Source organism: Salmo salar, unplaced genomic scaffold, assembly GCF_965601325.2.
Source record: "Salmo salar unplaced genomic scaffold, fSalSal1 ptg000360l, whole genome shotgun sequence".
Taxonomy (NCBI): Eukaryota; Metazoa; Chordata; class Actinopteri; order Salmoniformes; family Salmonidae; genus Salmo; species Salmo salar.
This window is the reverse complement of record NW_027675360.1, coordinates 530,813-553,809: the sequence shown is the minus strand read 5'-3', so window position 1 is coordinate 553,809 and position 22,997 is coordinate 530,813. Positions and strand designations below refer to the sequence as shown.

General features: G+C 42.4%; 2 protein-coding genes across 2 annotated transcripts in view; both read left to right on the top strand.

Moving 5' to 3' along the window:
- Positions 1 to 156: 156 nt before the first annotated feature.
- The window catches only part of LOC145875823 (uncharacterized), a 369,621-nt gene continuing 346,780 nt past the window's right edge, over positions 157 to 22,997 (top strand). Inside the window, exons 1-5 of the mRNA XM_082971629.1 lie at positions 157 to 171; positions 270 to 445; positions 1,102 to 1,275; positions 8,719 to 8,892; positions 11,999 to 12,172. Of these exons, the coding sequence (XP_082827755.1) occupies positions 157 to 171; positions 270 to 445; positions 1,102 to 1,275; positions 8,719 to 8,892; positions 11,999 to 12,172 (713 nt within the window). The remainder of the gene's footprint in view (positions 172 to 269; positions 446 to 1,101; positions 1,276 to 8,718; positions 8,893 to 11,998; positions 12,173 to 22,997) is intronic.
- Positions 19,950 to 21,027, top strand: LOC145875820 (stonustoxin subunit beta-like; the record flags this gene model as incomplete). Its single annotated transcript, XM_082971626.1, has 1 exon — positions 19,950 to 21,027. A coding segment is annotated over one exon (576 nt), but the record flags the coding sequence as incomplete, so codon positions are not given.

Here is a 22,997-nt window from a genome sequence, read left to right as displayed (position 1 = left end):
CTGACTGGCTCTGTAAGTACTCATGTGACTATCCCTCAGACCAAACTTTACTGAATGTAGGAACAACAGTATTTTCATTGGCTGACTTAACTTTCTATCAGCTGAAAACTCTTAAACTACAATACAAACTGACCAGTAAAGTCGTAGCATTGAGCCATGAATGCACGGCGTGTACATTATTCGTGCACCATAACGGTGTCAGCTAGGGAAAGCTGAGCATAACTTTTTAATACAACCTGTCTGTCATTGTATTTCTTCTGTGTTGGCAGACTCAGCTGGCTGTAACCTCACAGACTCATCCTGTGAAGTGTTGGCCTCAGTTCTCAGTTCAAACCCCATCACACCTGAGAGAGCTGGATCTGAGTAACAATGACCTGAAGGATTCAGGAGTGAAGCTGCTCTCTGCTGGACTGGGGAATCCCCACTGTAAACTGGAGACTCTGAGGTCAGTATTATATATAGTGTGGACTGTATACTCAATACAATCTAAATCTGATACCTCACTGTCTGTCTTTTGACTGATACTGCTTTTTAAACTGGTCTGGTCAGTCAACCCAAACATTTGTACAATACATGTTTCTCTCTACAAGCAATACTTCCATAATTTGTAATTTCTTATAATGATACATTCATTCATTTATGAATATATATTGCAGGTTTCAGGACACTGATTTATCTGAACATGTTGAACAAATATATATTTTCACCACCAAAGAATAGCAGTGTGATTTTAATATGATTTGACTCTTTGCAGGCTGTCAGGCTGTCTAGTCACAGAGGAAGGCTGTGCTTCTCTGGCCTCAGCTCTGAGGTCAAACCCCTCACACCTGAGAGAGCTGGACCTGAGCTACAATCACCCAGGAGACTCAGGAGTCAGACTGCTCTCTGCTGGACTGGAGGATCCACACTGCAGACTGGAGAAACTCAAGTATGTAGAGGGTTTATGTCAATGTTCATATCAGACATGTTTGACTTAAGATGAAGAAGATATGAATATATATGTTGTTTGAGAGAATAAACCAAATGCATCTGCCATTGTCCTTCTACACTACTCGTTAAATTAACAGTGTGTATGTGAAGTCATGATGATCTCTTTGTCAGGCTGTCAGGCTGTGGAGTCACAGAGGAAGGCTGTGCTTCTCTGGTCTCAGCTCTGAGGTCAAACCCCTCACACCTGAGAGAGCTGGACCTGAGTAACAATGACCTGAAGGATTCAGGAGTGAAGCTGCTCTCTGCTGGACTGGAGGATCCACACTGCAGACTGGAGACTCTGAGGTCAGTATTCCTGTAGTTGGTCAACAAGTGATAGCTGTTCACCAGATCCACATGTGTTTACCAGGCACACATAGTCCACACCATATGTGTTTGGACAGTGAAGCTTACAGTTTTAAATATGGTGCTATGCTCCAGCATTTTTTATTTGAGATAGAATGTTTCATATTAGGTGACAGTACAGAATGTCACCTTTTATTTGAGGGTATTTTCATACATAGCTGTGTTACTGATAAGAAAGGAAAGCACTTTCTGTACGTAGTTCTCCCATTTGAAAAAGGTTTAAATATTCGGACAAATTCACTTATATTGTATTAAAGTAGTCATAAGTTTAGTATTTTGTACCATGTTCCATGCCTGCAGTGATTACATCAAGCTTGTGATTCTACTAACTTGTTGAATTCATTTTTCAGTTTGTTTTGGTTGTGTTTTGGATGTTTTTCCTAATAGAAACTGAATGGTGAATAATGTCCTGTCATTTTGGAGTCACTTCATTTGTATTGTCAGTAAGAATAGAAGATGTTTCTGAACACTTCTACATTCATGTGGATGCTACCATGATTATGAATAATCATGAATGAATTCTTAATGATGATGAATGAGAAAGTTACAGAGGCACAAAGATCAGACCCCCTCTGTTATTGGTATTATTCTGTATACTTCTGGCACTTCTTTGGACACTGTGTTAACTAACCTCCAGACGAGCTTCAATGCAAGTAAAACTAAATGCATGCTCTTCAACCGATCGCTGCCTGCACCTGCCCGCATGTCCAGTATCACTACTCTGGACGGTTCTGACTTAGAATATGTGGACAACTACAAATACCTAGGTGTCTGGTTAGACTGTAAACTGTCCTTCCAGACTCACTATAAGCATCTCCAATCCAAAGTTAAATCTAGTATTGGCTTCCTATTTCGCAACATAGCATCCTTCACTCATGCTGCCAAACATACCCTTATAAAACTGACCATCCTACCGATCCTCGACTTCGGCGATGTCATTTACAAAATAGCCTCCAACACCCTACTCAATAAATTGGATGCAGTCTATCACAGTGCCATCCGTTTTGTCACCAAAGCCCCATATACAGTGGGTGAAAAAAGTATTTGATCCCCTGCTGATTTTGTACATTTGCCCACTGACAAAGAAAGGATCAGTCTATAATTTTAATGGTAGGTTTATTTGAACAGTGAGAGACAGAATAACAACAAAACATCCAGAAAAACTCATGTCAGAAATGTTATAAATTGATTTGCATTTTAATGAGGGAAATAAGTATTTGACCCCCTCTCAATCAGAAAGATTTCTGGCTCCCAGGTGTCTTTTATACAGGTAACGAGCTGAGATTAGGAGCACACTCTTAAAGGGAGTGCTCCTAACCGCAACTTGTTACCTGTAAAAAAGATACCTGTCCACAGAAGCAATCAATCAATCAGATTCCAAACTCTCCACCATGGCCAAGACCAAAGAGCTCTCCAAGGATGTCAGGGACAAGATTGAAGACCTACACAAGGCTGGAATGGGCAACAAGACCATCGCCAAGCAGCTTGGTGCGATTATTCGCAAATGGAAGAAACACAAAAGAAGTGTCAATATCCCTCGGCCTGGGGCTCCATGCAAGATCTAACCTCGTGAAGTTGCAATGATCATGAGAACAGTGAGGAATCAGCCCAGAACTACACGGGAGGATCTTGTCAATGATCTCAAGGCAGCTGGGACCATAGTCACCAAGAAAACAATTGGTAACACACTACGCCGTGAAGGACTGAAATCCTGCAGCGACCGCAAGGTCCCCCTGCTCAAGAATACATATACATGCCTGTCTGAAGTTTGCCAATGAACATCTGAATGACTCAGAGGACAACTGGTGAAAGTGTTGTGGTCAGATGAGACCAAAATGGAGCTCTTTGACATCAACTCAACGCGCCGTGTTTGGAGGAGGAGGAATGCTGCCTATGACCCCAAGAACACCATCTCCACCGTCAAACATGGAGGTGGAAACATTATGCTTTGGGGGTGTTTTTCTGCTAAGGGGACAGGACAACTTCACTGCATCAAAGGGACGATGGACGGGGCCATGTACCGTCAAATCTTAGGTGAGAACCTCCTTCCCTCAGCCAGGGCATTGAAAATGGGTTGTGGATGGGTATTCCAGCATGACAATGACCCAAAACACACGGCCAAGGCAACAAAGGAGTGGCTCAAGAAGAAGCACATTAAGGTCCTGGAGTGGCCTAGCCAGTCTCCAGACCTTAATCACATAGAAAATCTGTGGAGGGAGATGAAGGTTCGAGTTGCCAAACGTCAGCCTTGAAACCTTAATGACTTGGAGAAGATCTGCAAAGAGGAGTGGGACAAAATCCCTCCTGAGATGTGTGCCAACCTGGTGGCAAACTACAAGAAACGTCTGACCTCTGTGATTTCCAACAAGGGTTTTGCCATCAAGTACTTAGTCATGTTTTGCAGAGGGATCAAATACTTATTTCCCTCATTAAAATGCAAATAATTGTATAACATTTTTGACATGCGTTTTTCGGGATTTATTTTGCTGTTATTCTGTCTCTCACTGTTCAAATAAACCTACCATTAAAATTATAGACTGATCATTTCTTTGTAAGTGGGCAAACGTACAAAATCAGCAGGGGATCAAATACTTTTTTCCCCCACTGTACTACCCACCACTGGGACCTGTACGCTCTTGTTGTCTGGCCCTCGCTTCATACTCGTCGCCAAACCCACTGGCTCCAGGTCATCTACAAGACCCTGCTAGGTAAAGTCCCCCCTTATCTCCGCTCACTGGTCACCATAGCAGCACCCACCTGTTGCACGCGCTCCAGCAGGTATATCTCCCTGGTCACCCCCAAAGCCAATTCCTCCTTCGGCCGCCTCTTCTTCCAGTTCTCTGCTGCTAATGACTGGAACGAACTACAAAAATCTCTAAAACTGGAAACGCTTATCTCCTTCACTAGCTTTAAGCACCAGCTGTCAGAGCAGCTCACAGATTACTGCACCTGTACATAGCCCATCTGTAATTTAGCCCAACTACCTCTTCCCCTACTGTATTTATTTATTTAGCTCCTTTGCACCCCATTATTTCTACTTTGCACTTTCTTCCACTGCATATCTACCATTCCAGTGTTTTACTTGCTATATTGTATTTACTTTGCCACCATGGCCTTTTTTGCCTTTACCTCCCTTATTTCACTTCATTTGCTCACATTGTATATAGACTTATTTTTCTACTGTATTATTGACTGTATGTTTGTGTAATACCCTTGTTTGAACCAAGTATTGAGTTTATTTGTTATAATTAATTGGTATTATATTTAAAAGGGCTAGGGGGCAGCATTGACACGGCTGGATAAAAAACATACCCGATTTAATCTGGTTACCACTCCTACTCAGTAACTAGAATATGCATATACTTATTACATATGGATAGAAAACACCCTAAATTTTCTAAAACTGTTTGAATGGTGTCTGTGAGTATAACAGAACTCAAATGGCAGGTCAAAACCTGAGAGATTCCTTTACAGGAAGTGGCCTGTCTGACCATTTGTTGAACTTCTTTTCCATCTCTATCATTTACTAAGGATCTCTGCTCTAACGTGACACTTCCCACGTCTTCCATAGGCGCTCAGAGCCCGGGAAAAAACAGAATGTCGTCATTCCAGCCCCAGGCTGAAACACATTATCGCCTTTCTCAAGTGGCCCATCAAGAGACACTAGCTTATGCGCGTGACCCCGACCGCCCCCGCCTTTGGGATTTTTTCCTCTGTTTGCCGAAAAGGAGATTCCCTGTCGGAATATTATCGCTTTTCTACGAGAAAAATGTCGTAAAAATTGATTTTAAACAGCGGTTGACATGCTTCGACGTACGGTAATGGAATACTTAGAATTTTATTGTCACGAATTGCGCCAAGCGCGTGACACTTCTTTACTATTTCGGATAGTGTCTGGAACGCACGAACAAAACGCCGCTATTCGGATATAACGATGGATTATTTTGGACCAAACCAACATTTGTTATTGAAGTAGCTGTCCTGGGTGTGTATTCTGACGAAGACAACAAAAGGTAATGACATTTTTATAATAGTAAATATGATTATGGTGAGTGCTAAACTTGCCGGGTGTCTAAATAGTGAGCCCGTGATGCCTGGGCTATGTACTTAGAATATTGCAAAATGTGCTTTCACCAAAAAGCTATTTTAAAATCGGACATATCGAGTGCATAGAGGAGGTCTGTATCTATAATTCTTAAAATAATTGTTATGCTTTTTGTGAACGTTTATCGTGAGTAATTTAGTAAAATGTTAGCGAATTCCCCGGAAGTTTGCGGGGGGTATGCTAGTTCTGAACGTCACATGCTAATGTAAAAAGCTGGTTTTTGATATAAATATGAACTTGATTGAACAAAACATGCATGTATTGTATAACATAATGTCCTAGGGTTGTCATCTGATGAAGATCATCAAAGGTGAGTGCTGCATTTAGCTGTCTTCTGGGTTTTGGTGACATTATATGCTGGCTTGAAAAATGGGTGTCTGATTATTTCTGGCTTGGTACTCTGCTGACATAATCTAATGTTTTGCTTTCGTTGTAAAGCCTTTTTGAAATCGGACAGTGTGGTTAGATTAACGAGAGTCTTATCTTTAAATGGCTGTAAAATAGTCATATGTTTGAGAAATTGAAGTAATAGGATTTTTAAGGTTTTGAAAATCGCGCCACAGGATAGCCGTGGCTGTTACGTAGGTGGGACGAATTCGTCCCGCCTAGCCTAGAGAGGTTAATGCATGGGATGGTTTATCCTGATTCAATAACAGAAACCTATAATCATTTCATCTGAAGTTAATACCCTATTGTCATAACCCTAGATAGTTTACAATAGGAATTCTTATTGGAGATGTCCTTCTCACCTAACATCCCATGCTGTTGATATACTCTACATATGTTAATATTGTGAGAGTCATATTCAAGCCTGGTGAGAGGGTTACATTTGTTTAACTCCATGTGTTACTCTGTGTTGTTATATGTGTCGAACTGCTTTGCTTTATCTTGGCCAGGTCGCACTTGTAAATGAGAACTTGTTCGCAACTTGCCTACCTGGTTAAATAAAGGTGAAATAAATAAATAAATTGGTAATGGTGAGAGGTTAGCATGTTTTGTTGTAGCCTCTGTTATTGGTAATGGTGAGGTTAGCATGTTTTGTTGTAGCCTCTATTGGTAATGGTGAGAGGTTAGCATGTTTTATTGTATCCTCTGTTATTGGTAATGGTGAGAGGTTAGCATGTTTTGTTGTAGCCTCTGTTATTGGTAATGGTGAGAGGTTAGCATGTTTTGTTGTAGCCTCTGTAACTCTCTCACTCATTATTATTCATGATCTTTCTCAATCATGGCAGTCACAGGCTTGATGTAGTCATTGCAGTCAAAGAATATGGGACCAAATACTAAACTTTTGACTAATTTAATACACTATGAGTGAATTGGTCAGAATACTTATGACTTCTATAACCTCTTAGGGCTAGGGGGCAGTATTTACACCACCGGATAAAAAACGTACCCGATTTAATCTGGTTACTACTCCTACCCAGTAACTAGAATATGCATATACTTATTAGATATGGATAGAAAACACCCTAAAGTTTCTAAAACTGTTTGAATGGTGTCTGTGAGTATAACAGAACTCATATGGCAGGCAAAAACCTGAGAGATTCCTTTACAGGGAGTGGCCTGTCTGACCATTTATTGGCTTTCTTTGACATCTCTTTCCAAAACAAAGGATCTCTGCGGTAACGTGACACTTCCCACGGCTCCCATAGGCACTCAGAGCCCGGGAAAAAGCTGAATGTCGTCATTCCAGCCCCAGGGTGAAACACATTATCGCCTTTGTCAAGCGGCCGATCAGGGGACAGTGGGCTTAGGCGCGTGCACTGGTCGCCCCCGTCTTTCTTTTTTTTCCTCTATTTACCGAAACGCAGATTCCCGGTCGGAATATTATCGCTTTTTACGAGATAAATTGCATAAAAATTGATTTTAAACAGCGGTTGTCATGCTTCGAAGTACGGTAATGGAATATTTAGAATTTTTTTGTCACGAAATGCGCCATGCTCGTAACCCTGATTTACCATTTCGGATAGTGTCTAGAACGCACGAACAAAACGCCGCTGTTTGGATATAACGATGGATTATTTGGGACCAAACCAACATTTGTTATTGAAGTAGCAGTCCTGGGAGTGCATTCTGACGAAGACAACAAAAGTAATAACATTTTTGTTATAGTAAATCTGATTTTGGTGAAGGCTAAACTTGCTGGGTGTCTAAATAGCTAGCCCGTGATGGCTGGGCTATGTACTTAGAATATTGCAAAATGTGCTTTCACCAAAAAGCTATTTTAAAATCGGACATATCGAGTGCATAGAGGAGTTCTGTATCTATAATTCTTAAAATAATTGTTATGCTTTTTGTTAACGTTTATCGTGAGTAATTTAGAAAATTGTTAGTAAATTCCCCGGAAGTTTGCTAGTTCTGAACGTCACATGCTAATGTAAAAAGCTGTTTTTTGATATAAATATGAACTTGATTGAACAAAACATGCATGTATTGTATAACATAATGTCCTTGGGTTGTCATCTGATGAAGATCATCAAAGGTTAGTGCTGCATTTAGCTATCTTCTGGGTTTTTGTGACATTATATGCTAGCTTGAAAAATGGGTGTCTGATTATTTCTGGCTTGGTACTCTGCTGACATAATCTAATGTTTTGCTTTCGTTGTAAAGCCATTTTGAAATCGGACAGTGTGGTTAGATAAAGGAGAGTCTTGTCTTTAAAATGGTGTAAAATAGTTACATGTTTGAGAAATTGAAGTAATAGCATTTTTAAGGTATTTGAATATCGCGCCACGGGATTAGACTGGCTGTTGCGTAGGTGGGACGATTTGGTGCCACCTACCCTAGAGAGGTTAAATAGGGGGACTAGATACATAACGTGCTTTTATTTTTCTAAATGGTGAAACAGATATGTGTGAAAATATCCTCAAATAAAAGGTGACATTATATACTGTCACCTCATATGAAACATTTGATCTGAAATCCACAATGTTGGAGTTTAAAGCCACATTTAAAATGTTATCTTCACTGTCAAAATAGATATGGTGTGGACTGTATACTCAATACAATCTAAATCTGATACCTCACTGTCTGTCTTTTGACTGATACTGATTTTTAAACTGGTCTGGTAGTCTACTCAAATATTTGTATTATACATGTTTCTATCTGCAGGCAAAACTTTGATAATCTGTAATTTATATTATGATACATTAATTTATGAGTAGATATGGAAGGTTTCAGGACACTGATATATCTAAATATGTTGAAAAAATATACTGCCACTATTTTCACCACCAAAGACTAGCTGTGTGCTTTTAAAATGATTTGACTTTTTGCAGGCTGTCAGGCTGTGGAGCCACAGAGGAAGGCTGTGATTCTCTGGTCTCAGCTCTGAGGTCAAACCCCTCACACCTGAGAGAGCTGGATCTGAGTAACAATGACCTGAAGGATTCAGGAGTGAAGCTGCTCTCTGCTGGACTGGGGAATCCCCACTGTAAACTGGAGACTCTGAGGTCAGTATTATCAGATATGAAAGTACTTTATGCATGTAGTTCTCCCATTTGAAAAAGTCGTAATTATTCGGACATATTACTTATAGTGTATTAAAGTAGTCATAAGTTTAGCATGTTGTCCCATATTCCATGCCTGCTGTCACGTTTCTCTAAGACAGAACCCAGAAGCAGACCAGGACAAGGTGAGTAAAATGAAGGTGAGTATTTATTGGTAGTCTTGATGTGTAATTTGAGTGATCCAGGAGACGAAGCGGAGGTGAGTTGATGAGAGTAGATGGGAGGATTCAATGACGTCACTGTATCCACCGACGGCCAGGCAAGGGAGTTGAATGTTCCGGGAGGATGACTGTAGACAGAGTAAACGGGGGGGGGGAGTAACCAGTAACAAGAACAAAACAACAAGACTAGCTCAGGAAACATGAGGCTGTTCGTTGCTAACGATCCAGCAGGGAATGGATGTCAGCTCAGGGCTTATGAAGAGGTGATGATCAGGACCAGGTGTGCAGAAGGTTGATGAGATGCAGGTGTAGGGTAATCACTAGATCTCCCGCCTAACTTCGTCGCCTGGCAACCAGACAGGGTAATAATATCACTAGATCTCCCGCCTAACTTCGTTGCCTAGCAACCAGATAGGTTTCTGAACGCACCCTTAGACTCCAAACAGAAAACAGTCAGCTCAGGCAGAAACAGACTCAGGAAGCGGGATTCCTGACACCTGCAGTGATTACATCAAGCTTGTGATTCTACTAACAAAGATCAAACCCCCTCTGTTATTGGTAATTGTGAGAGGTTAGCATGTTTTGTTGTATCCTCTGTTATTGGTAATGGTGAGAGGTTAGCATGTTTTGTTGTAGCCTCTGTTATTGGTAATGGTGAGAGGTTAGCATGTTTTGTTGTAGCCTCTGTTATTGGTAATGGTGAGAGGTTAGCATATTTTGTTGTAGCCTCTGTTATTGGTAATGGTGAGAGGTTAGCATGTTTTGTTGTATCCTCTGTTATTGGTAATGGTGAGAGGTTAGCATGTTTTGTTGTAGCCTCTGTTATTGGTAATAGTGAGAGGTTAGCATGTTTTGTTGTAGCCTCTGTTATTGGTAATGGTGAGAGGTTAGCTGTTTTGTTGTAGACTCTGTTATTGGTAATGGTGAGAGGTTAGCATGTTTTGTTGTATCCTCTGTTATTGGTAATGGTGAGAGGTTAGCATGTTTTGTTGTATCCTCTGTTATTGGTAATGGTGAGAGGTTAGCATGTTTTGTTGTAGCCTCTGGTATTGGTAATGGTGAGAGGTTAGCATGTTTTGTTGTAGCCTCTGTTATTGGTAATGGTGAGAGGTTAGCATGTTCTGTTGTGGCCTCTGTAACTTTCTCACTCATTCTGATTCATGATTTATTCATGATTTTTCTTAATCATGGCATCATCAGAATTTAATTTTTAATCGTCAATCACATACAGTTGAAGTCGGAAGTGTACATACACTTAGGTTGGAGTTATTAAAACGTGTTTTTGAACCTCTCCACAAATTTCTTGTTAACAAACTATATAGTTTTGGCAAGTCGTTTAGGACATCTACTTTGTGCATGACACAAGTAATTTTTGAAACAATTGATTACAGACAGATTATTTCACTTATAATTCACTGTATCACAATTCCAGTGGGTCAGAAGTTTACATACACTAAGTTGACTGTGCCTTTAAACAGCTTGGAAAATTCCAGAAAATTATGTCATGGCTTTAGAAGCATCTGATAGACTAATTGACATAATTTGGATGTATTTCAAGGCCTACCTTCAAACTCAGTGCCTCTTTGCTTGACATCATGGGAAAATGAAAAGGAATCAGCCAAAATCTCAGAAAAAAAATTGTAGACCTCCACAAGTCTGCTTCATCCTTGGGAGCAATTTCCAAACGCCTGAAGGTAACACGTTAAATCAATAGTACGCAAGTCTAAACACCATGGGACCACACAGCCATCATACCATCCCAACTGTGAAGCACGGCGGTGGCAGCATCATGTTGTGGGGGTGCTTTGCTGCAGGAGGGACTGGCGCACTTCACAAAATAGATGGCATCATGAGGCAGGAAAATTGTGGATATATTGAAGCAACATCTCGAGACATCAGTCAGGAAGTTAAAGCTTGGTCACAAATGGGTCTTCCAAATGGACAATGACCCCAAGCATACTTCCAAAGTTGTGGCAAAATGGATTAAGGACAACAAAGTCAAGGTATTGGAGTGGCCATCACAAAACCTTGACCTCAATCCTATAGAAAATTTGTGGGCAGAACTGAAAAAGCGTGTGCGAGCAAGAGGCCTACAAACCTGACTCAGTTACACCAGCTCTTTCAGGAGGAATGGGCCAAAATTCACCCAACTTATTGTGGGAAGCTTGTAGAAGGCTACCCGAAACGTTTAACCCAAGTTAAACCATTTAAAGGCAATGCTACCAAATACTAATTGAGTGTATGTAAACTTCTGACCCACTGGGAATGTGATGAAAGAAATAAAAGCTGAAATTAATCATTCTCTCTACTATTATTCTAACATTTCACATTCTTAAAATAAAGTGGTGATCCTAACTGACTTAAGACAGGGGACTTTTACTAGGATTAAATGTCAGGAATTGTAAAAATGGAGTTTAAATGTATTTGGCTAAGGTGTATGTAAACTTCTGACTTCAACTGTATGTATTAAAATACCCTCAAATAAAAGGTGACATTATATACTGTCACCTCATATGAAACATTTGATCTGAAATCCAAAATGTTGGAGTACAGAGCCACATTTAAAATGTTATCTTCACTGTCAAAATAGATATGTGTGGACTGTATACTCAATACAATCTAAATCTGATACCTCACTGTCTGTCTTTTGACTGATATTGATTTTAAACTGGTCTGGGCAGTCTACTCAAATATTTGTACTATACATGTTTCTATCTGCAGGCAATACTTTGATCATTTGTCATTTTTAATGATGATACATTAATTTACGAATAGATATGGCAGGTTTCAGGACACTGATATCTGAAAAATGTTGAAAAATTATACTGCCACTATTTTCACCACCAAAGCATAGCAGTGTGATTTTAATTTGATTTGACTCTTTGCAGGCTGTCAGGCTGTCTAGTCACAGAGGAAGGCTGTGCTTCTCTGGTCTCAGCTCTGAGGTCAAACCCCTCACACCTGAGAGAGCTGGACCTGAGTAACAATGACCTGAAGGATTCAGGAGTGAAGCTGCTCTCTGCTGGACTGGGGAATCCCCACTGTAAACTGGAGACTCTGAGGTCAGTATTCCTGTAGTTGGTCAACAAGTGATAACTGTTCACCAGATCCACATGTGTTTACCAGACACACATAGTCCACACCATATGTGTTTGGACAGTGAAGCTTACAGTTTTAAATGTGGTGCTATGCTCCAGCCTTTTGGATTTGAGATGTTTCATATTAGGTGACAGTACAGAATGTCACCTTTTATTTGAGGGTATTTTCATACATATCTGTTTTACCATTTAGAAATTAAAGCACTTTCTGTACGTAGTTCTCCCATTTGAAGAAGTCTTAATTATTTGGACAAATTCACTTATATTGTATTAAAGTAGTCATAAGTTTAGTATTTAGTCCCATGTTCCATGCCTGCAGTGATTACATCAAGCTTGTGATTCTACAAACTTGTTGAATTCATTTTTCAGTTTGTTTTGGTTGTGTTTTGGATGATGTTTTTCCAAATAGAAACTGATTGGTGAATAATGTCCTGTCATTTTGGAGTCACTTTACTTGTATTGTCAGTAAGAATAGAAGATGTTTCTGAACACTTCTACATTCATGTGGATGCTACCATGATTATGAATAATCATGAATGAATCGTGAATAATGAGAAATTTACAGAGGCACAAAGATCAGACCCCCTCTGTTATTGGTGTTATTCTGTATACTTCTGGCCCTTCTTTGGACACGGTGTTAACTAACCTCTAGACGAGCTTCAATGCCATACAGCTCTCCTTCCGTGGCCACCAACTGCTCTTAAATACAAGTAAAACTAAATGCATGCTCTTCAACCGATCGCTGCCTGCACCTGCACGCCTGTCCAGCATCACTACTCTGGAAGGTTCTGACTTAGAATATGTGGACAACTACAAATACCTAGGTGTCTGGTTAGACTGTAAACTCTCCTTCCAGACTCACTATAAGCATCTCCAATCCAAAAATAAATCTAGAATTGGCTTCCTATTTCGCAACATAGCATCCTTCACTCATGCTGCCAAACATACCCTTATAAAACTGACCATCCTACCGATCCTCGACTTCTGCGATGTCATTTACAAAATAGCCTCCAATACCCTACTCAATAAATTGGATGCAGTCTATCACAGTGCCATTCGTTTTGTCACCAAAGCCCCATATACTACCCACCACTGCGACCTGTACGCTCTCGTTGGTTGACCCTCGCTTCATACTCGTCGCCAAACCCACTGGCTCCAGGTCATCTACAAGACCCTGCTAGGTAAAGTCCCCCCTTATCTCAGCTCACTGGTCATCATAGCAGCACCCACCTGTAGCACGCGCTCCAGCAGGTATATCTCTCTGGTCACCCCCAAAGCCAACACCTCCTTTGGCCGCCACTTCTTCCAGTTCTCTGCTGCCAATGACTGGAACGAACTACAAAAATCTCTAAAACTGGAAACACTTATCTCCCTCACTAGCTTTAAGCACCAGCTGTCAGAGCAGCTCACAGATTACTGCACCTGTACATAGCCCATCTATAACTTAGCCCAACTACTTCTTCCCCTACTGTATTTATTTATTTATTTAGCTCCTTTGCACCCCATTATTTCTACTTTGCACTTTCTTCCACTGCATATCTACCATTCCAGTGTTTTACTTGCTATATTGTATTTACTTTGCCACCATGGCCTTTTTTTGCCTTTACCTCCCTTATTTCACTTAATTTGCTCACATTGTATATAGACTTATTTTTCTACTGTATTATTGACTGTATGTTTGTGTAATACCCTTGTTTGAACCAAGTATTGAGTTTATTTGTTATAATTAATTGGTATTATATTTAAGATGATTGAATTGCTCCTAAACTGTAATGTTGTTAATGCATTATGCTTTTTGAAGAAATATTTATTTAATGTATAAGTGAATAGTTTGTTTTACTTTGAAGTTTAAGTTTTGACCAATAAGGTCGCTTGTTAAGTTGTGGCCAATGGGAGTTGACCTGGTTAACGGGAGGGAAAAAGACGTTGATGAAAGGATGGACGTTTTACCTCAGGACGGTTGGTGAAGAAAAATTATAAAAGAAGACGACAGAACTACAACAAAACCCATAGCTACTAAGACATGAAGGGAAATACATGTTTTATTTAATAAAAGAGTTGTTATAATTTAGTTAAAACTTAGTAAAGACTGAATCTACCGTCTCGTTGTGGAGGTATTAGCCAGCATTGAGGTTAGCCTAGCATCGTGTCACCAACTCGGGAGATAATTGCTTGGGAAGCTTAAAGAGTTCGTGTTGCCATGGGGATATCGGTTACGGCTAAGGAGTACTGTCTGCATGGGTAGCTGTGCTTGCCTTGGACTTGGTGAGGAAACCAGCATGGAACTGCCATACTTCGCTGAGGGAATATCCACCAAGTAGTGAGTAACCACAATGTGAGGTGCTTATAAATAAATACATTGGTAATGGTGAGAGGTTAGCATGTTTTGTTGTAGCCTCTGTTATTGGTAATGGTGAGAGGTTAGCATGTTTTGTTGTATCCTCTGTTATTGGTAATGGTGAGAGGTTAGCATGTTTTGTTGTATCCTCTGTTATTGGTAATGGTGAGAGGTTAGCATGTTTTGTTGTAGCCTCTGTTATTGGTAATGGTGAGAGGTTAGCGTGTTTTGTTGTAGCCTCTGTAACTTTCACACTCATTATTATTCATGATTCATTCATGATTTTTCTTAATCATGATATCATCAGGATTAATTTAGTAGTGTTTAGAAACATGTTACCAAATCACTTAGACAGAAAATTACTCCAGTCATCATCCACCATTTTATTGATGAGCAAAATATAACCCAAAACACAACCAAAACAAACTGCATTGTAACCAACGAGTTTGAGTCACAGGCTGTAACGGGTGTCGTAAGGATTGGACCAAGGCGCAGCATGTTTAGTGCTCATCATGAAACTTATTTGAATGAACAAAAAAATAAAGTGCAACAGCTAAACAGTTCTGTCAGGAACATTAACTAAACAGAAAATAACATCTACCCACAAAACCCAAAGGAAAACAGGCTGCCTAAGTATGGCTCCCAATCAGCAACAACGATATACAGCTGTCCCTGATTGAGAGCCATACCCGGCCAAAACAAAGAAATACCAAACATAGAAAAAGGGACATAGAATGCCCACCCCAACCCACACCCTGACCAACCAAAATAGAGACATAAAAGGATCTCTAAGGTCAGGGCGTGACACAGACTTGATGTAGTCGCTAGGGACACCAACGTTTACAAAGAGTTTATATGTGTGTGTGTGTGTGTGTGTGTGGTTGTGTGTGTGTGTGTGTGTGTGTGTGTGTGTAATTAATGTGAATAAGTGTGTTTTTATATTACCATACAGTATTACATTTACATTTACATTTAAGTCATTTAGCAGACGCTCTTATCCAGAGCGACTTACAAAATGGTGCATTCACCTTATGATATCCAGTGGAACAACCACTTTACAATAGTGCATCTACATCTTTTAAGGGGGGGGGGGGGGTTAGAAGGATTACTTTATCCTATCCTAGGTATTCCTTAAAGAGGTGGGGTTTCAGGTGTCTCCGGAAGGTGGTGATTGACTCCGCTGGTCCTGGCGTCGTGAGGGAGCTTGTTCCACCATTGGGGGTGCCAGAGCAGCGAACAGTTTAAACTGGGCTGAGCGGGAACTGTGCTTCCTCAGAGGTAGGGAGGCGAGCAGGCCAGTGGTGGATGAACGCAGTGCCCTTGTTTGGGTGTAGGGCCTGATCAGAGCCTGAAGGTATGGAGGTGCCGTTCCCTTCACAGCTCCGTAGGCAATCACCATGGTCTTGTAGCGGATGCGAGCTTCAACTGGAAGCCAGTGGAGAGAGCGGAGGAGCGGGGTGACGTGAGAGAAACTTGGGAAGGTTTGAGCACCAGACGGGCTGCGGCGTTCTGGATGAGTTGTAGGGGTTTAATGGCACAGGCAGGGAGCCCAGCCAACAGCGAGTTGCAGTAATCCAGACGGGAGATGACAAGTGCCTGGATTAGGACCTGCGCCGGCTTCCTGTGTGAGGCAGGGTCGTACTCTACGAATGTTGTAGAGCATGAACCTACAGGATCGGGTCACCGCCTTGATGTTAGTGGAGAACGACAGGGTGTTGTCCAGGATCACACCAAGGTTCTTAGCACTCTGGGAGGAGGACACAAGGGAGTTGTCAACCGTGATGGCGAGATCATGGAACGGGCAGTCCTTCCCCGGGAGGAAGAGCAGCTCCGTCTTGCCGAGGTTCAGCTTGAGCTGGTGATCCGTCATCCACACTGATATGTCTGACAGACATGCAGAGATGCGATTCGCCACCTGGTTATCAGAAGGGGGAAAGGAGAAGATTAATTGTGTGTCGTCTGCATAGCAATGATAGGAGAGACCATGTGAGGATATGACAGAGCCAAGTGACTTGGTGTATAGCGAGAATAGGAGAGGGCCTAGAACAGAGCCCTGGGGGACACCAGTGGTGAGAGCGCATGGTGCGGAGACAGATTCTCGCCATGCCACCTGGTAGGAGCGACCTGTCAGGTAGGACGCAATCCAAGCGTGGGCCGCGCCCGAGATGCCCAACTCGGAGAGGGTGGAGAGGAGGATCTGATGGTTCACAGTATCAACGGCAGCAGATAGGTCTAGAAGGATGAGAGCAGAGGAGAGAGAGTTAGCTTTAGCAGTGCGGAGAGCCTCCGTGACACAGAGAAGAGCAGTCTCAGTTGAATGCCCAGTCTTGAAACCTGACTGATTAGGATCAAGAAGGTCATTCTGAGAGAGATAGCAGGAGAGCTGGCCAAGGACGGCACGTTCAAGAGTTTTGGAGAGAAAAGAAAGAAGGGATACTGGTCTGTAGTTGTTGACATCGGAGGGATCGAGTGTAGGTTTTTTCAGAAGGGGTGCAACTCTCGCTGAGGAGGCAGAATCAGGAGATAGGTTGGAGAAGGTTTGAGCAGAGGGAAGAGATGATAGGATGGAAGAGGAGAGAGTAGCGGGAGAGAGAGAGCGAAGGTTGGGACGGCGCAATACCATCCGAGTAGGGGCAGAGTGAGAAGTGTTGGATGAGAGCAAGAGGGAAATGGATACAAGGTAGTGGTCGGAGATTTGGAGGGGAGTTGCAATGAGATTAGTGGAAGAACAGCATCTAGTAAAGATGAGGTCAAGCGTATTGCCTGCCTTGTGAGTAGGGGGGGAAGGTGAGAGGGTGAGGTCAAAAGAGGAGAGGAGTGGAAAGAAGGAGGCAGAGAGGAATGAGTCAAAGGTAGACGTGGGGAGGTTAACCTCTTGGGGCTAGGTGGGACGCTAGCGTGCCACCTGTGGTGCACTCCATCAACAGCAGGTGCATTTCAAGAGCGGCAAATTTGAATCCAAATAAATGTCAAAATTCAAATTTTTCAAAAATACAACTATGTTACACCATTTGAAAGATAAACATCTCCTTAATCTAACCACGTTTTACGATTTCAAAAAGGTTTTACGGCGAAAGCATAAATTTAGAGTATGTTAGGACAGTACATTTACAAGAGTTGTGTGTAATGTTTTGTCAAGTCAAAGACAGGGTCACCAAAACCATAAAACCAGCTAAAATGATACACTAACCTTTTACAATCTCCATCAGATGACACTCCTAGGACATTATGTTAGACAATGCATGCATTTTTAGTTCTATCAAGTTCATATTTATATACAAAAACAGCGTTTTACTATGGCATTGATGTTGAGGAAATCGTTTCCCTCCAATAACCGGCAGTCAAGTCAGCGTCACAAATTAAATAATTAAAATTAGAAAACATTGGTAAAATATTATATTGTCATTTAAAGAATTATAGATTTACATCTTTTGAACGCAATCAACTTGCCAGATTTAAAAATAACCTTACTGGGAAATCACACTTTGCAATAATCTGAGCACTGTGCCCAGAAAAATACGCGTTGCGATACAGACTAGACGTCATGTTGGGGAGATCTAAAATCGAAAATACTATGTAAATAATCCATTACCTTTGATTCTCTTCATCAGATGTCACTTCCAGGTATCACAGGTCCATAACGAATGTAGTTTTGTTCAAAAAAGCTCATCATTTATGTCCAAAAATCTCCGTCTCGTTAGCACATGATGTAAGCCAGCCGGACTTCTCGTCATGAACGAGGGGAAAAAATATATTTCCGTTCGTTCAAACATGTCAAACGTTGTATAGCATAAATCATTAGGGCCTTTTTTAACCAGAACATGAATAATATTCAAGGTGGACGAATGCATAGCCTTTTATAACGTATTGGAACGAGGGTACCCAACATGAAGTAGCGCGCCAGGTGTCTAATGGGACATCACCGTTCCATGGCTCTTGTTCGGTCAGATCTCCCTCCAGAAGACTCAAAACACTTTGTAAAGGCTGGTGACATCTAGTGGAAGCAATAGGAAGTGCCAAAATATTCCTAAAACCCTGTGTTTTTCAATGGGATAGGTTTAAAATCAATACAACACATCAGGTATCCACTTCCTGTCAGAAAATGTCTCAGGGTTTTGCCTGCCAAATGAGTTCTGTTATACTCACAGACACCATTCAAACAGTTTTGGAAACTTTAGAGTGTTTTCTATCCATATATAATAAGTATATGCATATTCTAGTTACTGGGTAGGATTAGTAACCAGATTAAATCGGGTACATTTTTTTTATCCAGACGTGCAAATGCTGCCCCCTAGACCCAACAGGTTAAAGTCACCCAGAACTGTGAGAGGTGAGCCATCCTCAGGAAAGGAACTTATCAAGGCGTCAAGCTCATTGATGAACTCTCCAAGGGAACCTGGAGGGCGATAAATGATAAGGATGTTAAGCTTGAAAGGGCTGGTAACTGTGACAGCATGGAATTCAAATGAGGAGATAGACAGATGGGTCAGGGGAGAAAGAGAGAATGTCCACTTGGGAGAGATGAGGATTCCAGTGCCACCACCCTGCTGGCTCGATGCTCTCGGGGTATGCGAGAACACGTGGGCAGACGAAGAGAGAGCAGTAGGAGTAGCAGTGTTATCTGTGGTAATCCATGTTCCCGTCAGCGCCAGGAAGTCTAGGGACTGGAGGGTAACATAGGCTGAGATGAACTCAGCCTTGTTGGCCGCAGACCGGCAGTTCCAGAGGCTGCCGGAGACCTGGAACTCCACGCGGGTCGTGCACGCTGGGACCACCAGGTTAGAGTGGCAGCGGCCACGCGGTGTGAAGCGTTTGTATGGCCTGTGCAGAGAGGAGAGAACAGGGATAGACAGACACATAGTTGACAAGCTACAGAAGTGTTGTTTCTTGTATTATTGTCTCCTGTGTCTTTAGAGAACTGTTTCACTTTGATATCCTTTTTCTTCTGTCCTGATTTTCTCTTTCTTTTCTTCTGTTAACTAGATATTCTTTGTTGTTCTTCGTTAGCTAGCTAGCTTCTTCCAAAAGAGTCCCTAGCAACTGCTTAGCAACTGGTAAACAATTCAGCTTGCTAAGATAACTACAATTTTATGAAAAATAGTTATTTTTCAAAAGCCTATCTTCTTTGTTTGTTGCTTGTTTTTTCTCCTATTCAGTCTTGCAGTTTTCTTTTGCTTTTTTCCGATGTACTTCACTCTAAAAACCATGTAAATTTCAATATTTGTAGGAGCTCATTTTTCAGCTGCTGCTGCTCAAATTGGAGTTCCGGAACAGTATAACATGTGATCATTCAACAAGTCTCAAGTTACCTTAACTGCTCCTTTTGATACCTAGAAACATCTACATTAAATGAATTAGTGAAAAGTGAGTTAACATTCTAATGTGAATGATGATGATTTCTAATATTGTATCTGGTTTCATCCATCAGATGTCTGTGATCTCACACTGGACCTAAACACAGTAAACAGACACCTCTCTCTGTCTGAGGAGAACAGAAAGGTGACATGTAGGAGAGAGAAGCAGCCGTATCCTGATCACCCAGAGAGATTTGAGGACTGGAGACAGGTGCTGTGTGGAGAGGGTTTGACTGGGCGCTGTTACTGGGAGGTAGAGTGGAGTGGGAGAGGGGAGGTTGAGTGGAGTGGGGGGGCTGTTATAGGAGTGACATATAAAGGAATCAACAGGAGAGGAGTGGTTAAGTACTGTTGTCTTGGATCCAATGACAAGTCCTGGAGTCTGTTCTGCTATGACAACAGTTACTCTGCCTGTCACAATAATAACTCCACTACCATAGATGTCCCCTCCTCCAGCTCCCACAGAGTAGGAGTGTATCTGGACTGGTCAGCCGGCACTCTGTCCTTCTATAGAGCCTCCTCTGACACACTGACCCACCTGATCACATTCACCTCCACATTCACTGAGCCCCTCTATCCAGGGTTTTGGGTTTATTCTGTTGGCTCTTCAGTGTCCCTGAAATAATAACTGGACACACACACACACACACACACACACACACACACACACACACACACACACACACACACACACACACACCACACACACACACACACTGGACAAACACACACACACACACACTGGACAAACACACACACACTGGACACACACACAAACACACACACACAAACACACACACACACACTGGACACACAAACTGGGCACACACACACTGGACACACACACACACTGGACACACACACACACACACACACACACACACACTGAACACACACTGAACACACACTGAACACACACAAACTGGACACAAAATGGACACACACACTCAACACACACACTGAACAAACACACACAAACACATTCTGGACACACGCACACTGGACAAACGAAAACACACACACACTCACACACATACACACACTGGACACACACACACACACACACACACACACACACACTGGACACACACACACACACACACACACACACACACACACACACACACTGGTCAAACAAAAATACACACACACACACACACACACACACTGGACACACACACACACACACACTGGACAAACAAAGTGGACAAACACACACACTGGACACACACTCACACAAACACTGGATACACACAGACACACACACACTGGACACACACACTAGACAAACACACACACACACTGGACACACACACACACACACTGGACACACACACACACACACTGGACACACACACACACACTGGACACACACACACACACTGGACACACACACACACACTGGACACACACACACACACACACACACTGGACACACACACACACACACACACACTGGACACACACACACACACACTGGACAAACACACACACACACACACACACACACTGGACAAACACACACACACACACACTGGACAAACACACACACAAACACACTGGACAAACACACACACACACACACACACACACACTGGACAAACACACACACACACTGGACAAACACACACACACTGGACTCACACACACACACACACTGGACTCACACACACTGGACTCACACACACTGGACACACACACACACACACACTGGACACACACACACACACACACTGGACACACACACACACACACTGGACACACACACACACACACTGGACACACACACGCAAACACTGGACAAACACACACACACACACACACACACTGGACAAACACACACACACACACACTGGACAAACACACACACACACTGGACAAACACACACACACACTGGACAAACACACACACACACACACTGGACAAACACACACACACACACACACACTGGACAAACACACACACACTGGACAAAAACAAACACACACACACACACACACACACACACACACTGGACAAACACACACACACACACACTGGACAAACACACACACACACACACACACACACACACACACTGGACAAACACACACACACACACACACACACACACACACACACACACACACACACACACAAAAACACACACACACACACAAACACACACACACTGGACACACACACAAACACACACACACACAAACACACACACTGGACACACAAACTGGGCACACACACACACACACTGGACACACACACACACACACTGGACACACACACACACACACACACACACACACACACACACTGAACACACACTGAACACACACTGAACACACACAAACTGGACACAAAATGGACACACACACTCAACACACACACTGAACAAACACACACAAACACATTCTGGACACACGCACACTGGACAAACGAAAACACACACAGACTCACACACATACACACACACACACTGGACACACACACACACACACACACACACACACACTGGACACACACACACACACACACACACACACACACACACACACACACTGGTCAAACAAAAATACACACACACACACACACTGGACACACACACACACACACACTGGACAAACAAAGTGGACAAACACACACACTGGACACACACACACACAAACACTGGATACACACAGACACACACACACTGGACACACACACTAGACAAACACACACACACACACACTGGACTCACACACACACACTGGACACACACACACACTGGACACACACACACACACACTGGACACACACACACACACACTGGACACACACACACACACACTGGACACACACACACACACACTGGACACACACACACACACTGGACACACACACACACACACTGGACACACACACACACACTGGACACACACACACACACACTGGACACACACACACACACTGGACACACACACACACACTGGACACACACACACACACTGGACACACACACACACACACTGGACACACACACACACACACTGGACACACACTGGACAAACACACACACACACACACACTGGACAAACACACACACACACACACACACTGGAC